The sequence below is a fragment of the Acanthochromis polyacanthus genome, chromosome 8, assembly GCF_021347895.1.
Source record: "Acanthochromis polyacanthus isolate Apoly-LR-REF ecotype Palm Island chromosome 8, KAUST_Apoly_ChrSc, whole genome shotgun sequence".
NCBI lineage: Eukaryota > Metazoa > Chordata > Actinopteri > Pomacentridae > Acanthochromis > Acanthochromis polyacanthus.
In genome coordinates, this window is record NC_067120.1 from 29,399,173 (window position 1) to 29,408,563 (window position 9,391).

Sequence of the window (9,391 nt, forward strand, 5' to 3'; positions counted from 1 at the left end):
TTGAATAAACAGGAATTCCTAGAGAGAAATGGGCTGACACTGCAACAAATGTTCCTTCTGGATTAGGTGGATAGTACAGAAGTAATGACAAGCACCCCGAATACTGAGATATGCAGAAAGAGTTCCAATCTCATTATATGGACCACATAGTGATATGAAATAGGTCACGGCCAGGTGTTATTACAAAACACTGATGAGCCACAGTATTACCAGCTACCTAATATACTGTTGATATTTCACATACCTCCAGAAAGGTTCCAACCTGAGGAGGAATCAGTAAAGTTGTGCTGTGGTATCTGGCACCAAATACACAGCAGTCCCAGACGTTATGAGCTGGAGCTGCCGAGGATCAGACTTGTTTCGGCAGTTGTCAGCAGTTCATGATTGGTCCCTCCCCAGACTACTTTCAGTAGGCAATAAGCACCCCCCCAACCCCCCACCCCACCCCACACACACATACACACACACACAAACAATGATTTGGCCCTTGTCGCAGAGGCTCAGGTGCTGACACCTGCCAGTTTCCTGCACATCCAACATGTTACACTACTAATGCAGTATGTTCAAGATTGGAACATGCACAGTTATTATGAGCTAATCCACGTTGTTACAAAGTACCACTAATCATTTTGACACCTGATTTTAATTTGGTCATTTGTGAAGATATATAAATGTGTATAAGTGGTGTAACGACTGTGTGTTCATCTGTAAGGGAAAGGAAGAGTTTGAGAAGAACCAAAGACAACTGCTGGAGAAAGGCAATATCATCAGACACAACAAGACACAACTGGAACAGCAACAGGTACCTATTTATGTGAGCTTGTTTCGCTATCTCTGTGAGGAGCCATTTTGGCCCTAAAAAAACATTTAAATGAAACGAAAAATGAAATAAAACACTGTTTATTTGAATAAACTGTTTCATTTATAAATTGTCAAAATACAGTAAAAGACGCGTGTAATTTCCTTGTTTTGCCAGACTAAAACGTGTTCAGGATCATATCAAAACAGAGAAAAGTAACAAATCTTAACATCTGAGAAGCTGGAATGAGAGAATATATTTCTTCATGAACTAAACAAAACAATTATTTTTCCAAAGATGGATGATTTGGATTCTCGTTGCATATTATTTTTAAGGATTAACCTTCTTCTCTCTCCTCTTTTCCCAGATTAAACAGTTTGAGAGGCTAGAGCAGGAAGTCAGCCGGCCTATCAACAACGACATGACGGGCTGGGTTCCATCCCCACATCACCCTCTAGCCAACCAGCTGGCCCAGAACGGCTCTGGAGGCTCCTCCTCCTCCAAGCTGTGTCATGGCGACCGGCAGCTCCTCCTCTTCTATCAGGAGCAGTGTGAACAGAATGTCACCACAGTGACCAACGCCATCGATGCTTTCTTTACGGCCATCAACTCTAACCAGCCACCAAAGATCTTTGTGGCACACAGCAAATTTGTCATTCTCAGTGCGCATAAGCTGGTGTTCATTGGCGACACACTGTCCCGTCAGGCCAAGTCTCCTGAGGTGAGGGCCCGGGTTGCCCAAAGCAGCAACACCCTCTGTGAAAAACTCAAAGACATTGTGATCAGTACAAAGACAGCAGCGCTTCAGTATCCTTCGCCTGGAGCAGCCAGAGAGATGACTGAGCGGGTAAAGGAGCTGGCAGGATGTACACAGCAGTTCAGGATGGTGCTGGGACAACTGCTGGTGATGTAGGAGAGGCGAGGGGGTGGAGGAAAACAAACAGTGACACGAACTGAGATGTCCCAGTAACATGGGCTGGACTTCCCTGTAGGCCTCTGCAGTACAGGATAAGAGAACCAGGAGCTCCCTGGACATGTAGCATGGAAACGCTGTGTGGTCCTGAATCCTGGGGGTCTGGGACCCTGTCTGGGACCAGGGACACCATCTTCACATCCATCCTCTGCTCTCTCCCTGTGTTGCCTTTCACCAGGACATTCCTCTGTCATCCCACCTTTGTCTGTGCTGTGCACTTTTTCCTCTAGATAAACTAAAAGCAACATTTTATCTTCAGTGGGCTGGGCCAGTGGCTGTAAAGTAATCATTGTAAATATTTAAGCACCTATTTAGTCAGAAAACCTAAAGGAATAGAGTCTAAAGAACTTCCATTATATAAATATAAATATTTCTTTTTTTGTTTGAAAAAAGAAAAGATGAAAACATTAGTGTAGTTTTTAGACCATATCAATAATTGTTATCAATATTGCTATACCATATGATTATGGCTCTAATTCTTGATCCTTGTATCATTATTGTTATGGATGTGTAAATTCCAGATGATATGTATGACCCTATGTTGTTCTAAGTCTATGCTTTTTTTTCAGCCCTGACAAAGGCACACTTTCCAAAAAACACACTGGAGCACACACCCATCTTCAAACGTCACAATAATGGCCTGTTATTACCATGACGCCTCTGTGTTCAAACAGTACGTTACCACCTGTGGCTCAACACGTTTTCCATGCTGATTTCAGTCCACCACAGGAGGTGACTGCTGCCAGAAGGGGTCCGCGTAACTGTACAGCTACAGTCCTGCAGATGCACTTAAAAATGATCTTCGTGCCACCTCAGATGCTTTTCTTTGGAAAGTTATATGTTGTTTTGTAAGAGGCATGTAATAGAGAAAAGGAGTAAACACTTAAAGACAGCAAATACAAACCTGCATTTCTTTTTTCTCTGACTCTGTGATTTGATTTTTAAAGCAGTCAAAAATGATGTGAAATGTCTGGAACCACTGGAACATGTTGTGCAGGCAGTTTGCACATGGGTTAAATTCCTTCAGTTTCCTCAACTTCTATAAAACTCTTCGAATCTCATATCAAGACACTGTCTCACACTAGAAAAATCAATGTAGAATGTTTTTCTTTGGGTTTATTGGACAGCTGTACCATCGCACAGTAGCAGAATCTGTGTCTCCACATTGAGAGCGTGGCTGCGTGTGGCTTATTGTTTCCATCATCTGACATGTTATTGTGATCATTGGTAGCCTTATTAACCGACTGCTGAACTGATGCTCAAATTCACAACTTCTACAGTAAAACTGTTGGGAACAAAGTGGTTGAGCTTAGGATGAATCCATTAACATTATCAGAAAAAAAAAAAAAATCAGTTTAATATGATAATAATTGTTATGAAAAAGGTCTGAGACTGCAGTGTATATGAGTCTAGGTCTATATAACCGTGGTGTTGTATTATTAGCATTTGGTGCTTCACAGTGCTTCAGCTTTTTTCCTCGCATCAAATTCATTGAACATGTTTCATCGAAATTACACAAAGCTACAGAAAGTATACAGAATAAAACACAATTAGCATTAGAATGCTCTGGTATGGGGGTATACTACTGTTAGGGCTGTTGTTGCTTTCAAAAACAAGACGTCCAAAACAGTCCGATTCGTCTTTTGAGGAGGAGGTTTACGACTCACTAATTTAATAAGCACACTCGGAGATCTACTATGATTCAAAAACAAGTTTGACATTTATTTACGTAAACATAAGTATTCTCCGTTGTTGACTTTCTAGAAATGCAAAAATAACGTAATTTAGTGGTTGATAAACTGTCTCACTCCTTCAACACAAAAAGCAGAGCCCTCCAAGCAACAGCTGATCGCTCTCCCTTAATCATGGGAGTGGGACGGATCAACAAGTAGGAGGCAGGTGAGCAGTTAATAATAATCAGAATTAGCAAAATGATTAAAATAATTGAATCATCACCATCTAAATAATAATAATTTGATATATCATCAATTAATAGAAATAGGCTCCAACAACTACTATTTGTAAATGTGTAAAATGATTTATGTAAATGTGTCTGTTTCTCAATCCGTGTATCCGTAGTGAGATTTGTACATGTGTAAAACGATTTATGAATGTGTACTGATTAGGGGCGGCATGGCTCAGTGGGTAGAGTGGCCGTCTTGTAACTGGAAGGTTGCTGGTTCGATCCTCAGCCCGTTGTGCTCATGTCGAGGTGTCCCTGAGCAAGACACCTCACCCCTAATTGCTCCTGGTGGGTTGTGGTTAGCACCTTGCATGGCAGCTCCCGCCATCAGTGTGTGAATGGGTAAATGTGACGTATCATGTAAAGCGCTTTGGATAAAAGCACTATATAAATACAACCATTTACTGAAATTTGTCAATGCAAACCAGAATCTGCAAATGTCTTTTCAAAATTTGTGTCTGCAGTTAAGTTTTCAGATGTGTAACAAATCTGCCAGTCTGCATTAAAATTTGTACATGTGGTAAGATTTGTCAATGCGTACCAAGATATGGCTGGATGAAAAGTCTAAGTATTCTAAGTGGGCCTCACAATTGGCTGTCTTTTTACATGTGACTTCTGCTTCACTTCTGCCTTACGCAACATTGTGGTAGAATATTCTCTTTAAGGGTAACATTTATTAAATCTCATCATTTGGCAGTCAAGTTTAAAAATGCAGGTATGTAACAGACGTGATGCTATGAGTTGGGCATGTTTTCATCCAGGAGTGAATGATGGCGGCTGACAATGAGACCTGCCAGCCATCTGGCTCTATAAGTAACTAATGGCTAAGCAACATTTTTCCTTTTTAAAAACAAACACAATGTTGCAATTTCATAACAATATAGAAATGCAAAGTTAAAATGCATAATATTAAACAATTACTGACACAGTTGCATGCTGCTAATAGCGAATAGCCCCATTACTACAGATTCAAATCTCTCAAGGCAAAAGTGGAGCAAAAGTCATGTGTAAAAGAGCCAATTGTGAGGCCCGCTTGACTTGTAACTGGTGATTTGCCTGTATTTAAAGCACTTGTAGCCAAATGCTTAGATTTATGTATTCATATCTTTGTATGCATTAACAAATCTTATAACGTACAAATTTTAATACAGATTAGCAGATTTTTTACATATCTGAAATCATATCACATGTACAAATTTTAAAACAGATTAGGAGACTTTTTACATATCTGAAAACCTAATTAAAGACGCACAAATTTTGAAAAGACATTTGCAGATTCCAATTTGCACTGACAAATTTCAGTACGCCTTCACAAATCCTTTTACACATTTACAAATCTCACAGACTGAGATACAGACAGACAACTCTCCATACACATTTACAAGTAGTTTTGCAATAATGATATCTGACTGACTTCTTCCTAACAGGACCTGACTATTTAGGAAGTTAGATTTAAGATATCTGTGACGGTTCAGTGAAATTTAGTTTTTGGTACAGCATGAAACATTTGCATTCAGGAAATGTACGGTAGCTGTAACATGTCTTTCATCATCTGGACAATCCACATCCACAGCACACAATGTGTACAGTCTTAACCAGGGGTATTTTTTTCTCAACCCCCCCCCCCAAAAAAAAAAAAAAAAATTAATTTCTGCTGTTTGTGGTCTGATGTGTGAGCCTCCATCTAAGTGAATAAGGGCTCCCCCTCCTCACAAATGAACAGAAGTCTCTGTTTCACTATTATTTCCTAGTCTATACCCAAAGATTTTTTTAGTATATGTAGAAACTGAAATCTCAGTGCTGAGTAGCTACTGAGCAAGTAAGTCAAACTTCATGGGCAGTGCAAATTTCACTTCTCCACAACAACCCAAAAGTCACATGTGGCGACTTCAACGAACAAGAATCACTGAGAGACTGAGGTTGGGCATGTTTGTCTGACTAAACAAAAGAATTCACTGAGATTTCCAAAGAATAAATGTAACCTTTTATTAAAGAAAAAAGATAATCAACTCATGATAATGTGCACGAAGTCATAATCAAAGTAATCGAAGCAACCACAGAAAAATAGCGGTCAACAAAAATGACGGCGACCCAACTCACCCCCACCCCACCCCACCCCCGCCTCCAAAAAAGTCAAAACAGGTGAACAGGTAAATATGTTGCTTAATAATCCCTGCCCATGTCCATGTGTATTACTGTATTCAGCATGATCACAAAATAATATTATAGCCAGACAATCACAAACAGCAATTAATATGCCCCTTAGCAATGTAATTAAACAATTCATTCATGGCTCCTACATCTCACATTGGACAAATTTTGGCCTTATTAAGTTGCATTCATAGAAAGGATTAGTGGACAGTGACGAATGTGAGAATGTAAATATGTTGTCAGGGACCAAGCAGCTAGGCAGGGACACAAGAGGAGTCTTTAAATTCTTTAAGGCTTTATTATGCCAAAATGACAGTCCATAGAATACTCAAAATTACAAAGGGATTAAAATGCATCAAGAAAAAGTATCAACAGAAATTCTAATTCTGGGCCCTTAAAATAAACTGAGGGCAACCAAACAAAAAGCTCAACATAAGTGTTAACTAAACAAACCTGACCTAATGAATGACTCAAAAGGAGGGGTATATATACACATAGGCTAGCCTACCAACACACAACAGGGGGAAAAAAACCTAATCTTCACACCATAAAACTCCCAAAATAAACCCACCTATTACTTAAAGACATAATACAAATACCTATACATATGAAACAACAATACCACCCCAAAACTCAAACAAATGCATAAATGCTGCTTTTCTTGAGGCCTCTGCACTTCCGCTCTCCCCTTCGCAGCACCGGGAGTTGGCGCCTTCCAATTCCCATCTTCCAGCATAAAAGAGTGCCTCAAACATCACTTCCTCTTTTGCCAGGACCTCAGCAGCGTGTGGAGCAGCAGAAGCAGAAACAAAGGTACAATGACTTAATTGTTTAAACTAATTTGATAAACTCATGACTGTATGTAACCAAAATGCGTGCACTCAAATTGGCAACACCAACACTTTGTAACTCAAAGAAGCTAAATAAACATTTTTTTTTTAACCAAACTGTGTGAATGATTATTTGTTTGAAATGACAAAAAACCAATACTAACACTGCATGGTCCCAGTTGTTGACGGGTCCATGACAGTGCACGAAGTCATAATCAAAGTAATCGAAGCAACCACAGAAAAATAGCGGTCAACAAAAATGACGGCGACCCAACTCACCCCCACCCCACCCCCGCCTCCAAAAAAGTCAAAACAGGAGAACAGGTAAATATGTTGCTTAATAATCCCTGCCCATGTCCATGTGTATTACTGTATTCAGCATGATCACAAAATAATATTATAGCCAGACAATCACAAACAGCAATTAATATGCCCCTTAGCAATATAATTAAACAATTCATTCATGGCTCCTACATCTCACATTGGACAAATTTTGGCCTTATTAAGTTGCATTCATAGAAAGGATTAGTGGACAGTGACGAATGTGAGAATGTAAATATGTTAAAATAAAGTTTGTCTCACACATACAGTTATGGAAAAGATTATTAGACCACCCTTGCTTTCTTCAATTTCTTGTTCATTTTAATGAACTAAAGGTACATTTCTTTGGACAAATGTAACAATAACAAAAACAGCTCATAGGAGTTTAATTTGAGAGCTGATATCTAGCCATTGTCCATGCTTTTCTTGATAACAACCAAAATCAGTTAAGTTCTTACAGCAATAGCTATGGCTTTATGCTGCCAAAAAGAGTACTTTTAGGCATTCCACGTTTTCTTTTGTGTCTGTTTAGTCACATGATACACACAGGAGATTGACTGCATAACCAGTCTTGGCATGCTCTCCACCAGCTTCTGACATTGTTCTGTTGTCAGAGCAGCCCATGCCTGTTGCACAGATTCAACAAATTTGCTTTGTTTTTGGGCTTGTGGTTCTCCATTTTCTGTTTGATGATTTTCCACAGGTTTTTTTAATTGCATTTAGATCTGGTGATTGAGCAGCCAAGACATGGTTCAGGTGTTCTGGTTCTCCATCCAGGCTTTAACTGACCTTGCTGTGTGGCAAGAAGCATTGTCTCATTGGAAAATCCAGTTATTGGAGACAGGAAAGAGTTTTCCAGCTGATGGAAGAAGACTGTTACTAAAAGTAGCCCTGTACATGACCTGGTTCATTTGCCCTGTTCCACCCATACTGAAACAACCCCAGATCATCACTGATCCACCCCCATGTTTTACTGTAGGGGCAAGACAGTCTGGTTTGTAGGCTTCTCCCTAACCAGTAAGTTAGCTTTAGTTGGCATCAACTGAAAATTTGATTCCTCACTGAAGACCTTAGCCCAGTCATCAACAGTCCTATCCTTGGGCTTTCCTCTGCCTTTTGTTGATGAAGGACTTCTTCCGTACCCTGTATGACTTCAGACCAGCTTCAAGAAGTTGGTTTCAAACTGTTCTTGCTGAACAAGTCACATTTCTCCACAGTGCCCACTCATTTTTAAGGTCCCTGGAGGTCTGATGATGATTCCTGACACAGGAGCGGATGAGTGCACAGTCGTCTCATGAGGTAAAAAAGGTGTTTTTTGCCACGACTAGCGAGCAAATAGTACCATGTTCATGTAATTCTTGGTGTAATGAACGACTGTCTTGGAGATCTTCAGTTTTTGGCCACCTGTCTCTCACTCATGCCAGTTTCCAGCAGTTCCAAAATGGCTGCCTTTGTGGCTTCACATAATTCTTTTGTTTCAGGCATTATGTGAGAGCTGACAACTTCTGAGTTGTGCTCCAGCTTGAATATAAGCAGGAAACCACTCTAGGCTTTTGCATGTGCAGTGCTGCTTATGACATGAAATGGCTTCTTATATGCCCTGGGAATACAACTAAGCTTAAGCATGTCAGATAGGGACAGACTGGCGACCTGTCCAGGGTGTCCCCTGCCTTCGCCCAAGTCAGCTGGGATAGGCTCCAGCACCCCCCGCGACCCTAGTGAGGATAAAGCGGTGTATAGAGGATGGATGTCAGATAGGGCATGAAGTATTATGGAATCAGCTACATTTTTTTGTCGTGTTCATTGTTTTCTTCAGGTAATATACCTTTAGTGGCAGTCATGACTCAACGTCTTAAGACTACGGCCCCGTTGGGCCCAACAACTGCGGTATTTAAAAAACAAAACAAAACAAAAAACCCTTTCATTTCATGTTTGTTAATGACAGAAGAGATAATGTTAGGTTCCAGATGGCAAACCTGACCTCAAAAAGTTTAAATATGTCTGACTGCTATGTGTGCTCATTCATACCTCATCATTCACGGGCCAATACATGCTTAACACCAAGACCAGTTCCACTAGATGAAATTATATGTGTTGTAGCAATCTACACCTCGAATTACAACCCCAATCACTACCTTTAGAAAATTCACTTAGTATTTGCCAAGCTGCACTAATGCCAGTGACTTGACAAACTGGAGAACACCTCGGAATTTTAGTATAACTACTAATGAAATTAACCTACAGGGAATCACGACGGCACGCTATCCAAACACACCATCACTGTGTTTTAGGAGAAGCTGTGCTGGGGGAGATGTGGACCTAGGCGTGGCAAACTCTACGACTTACTTTCCTAT

The 9,391-nt window shown here is 40.3% G+C and overlaps 1 protein-coding gene across 1 annotated transcript in view; it reads left to right on the plus strand.

Moving 5' to 3' along the window:
- The window catches only part of bcar1 (BCAR1 scaffold protein, Cas family member), a 39,247-nt gene extending 36,557 nt beyond the window's left edge, over nucleotides 1–2,690 (plus strand). The window contains 2 exon segments of the mRNA XM_051951924.1: nucleotides 713–802; nucleotides 1,167–2,690. Of these exon segments, the coding sequence (XP_051807884.1) occupies nucleotides 713–802; nucleotides 1,167–1,712 (636 nt within the window). The 3' untranslated portion in view covers nucleotides 1,713–2,690.
- The last annotated feature ends 6,701 nt before the right edge of the window (nucleotides 2,691–9,391 follow it).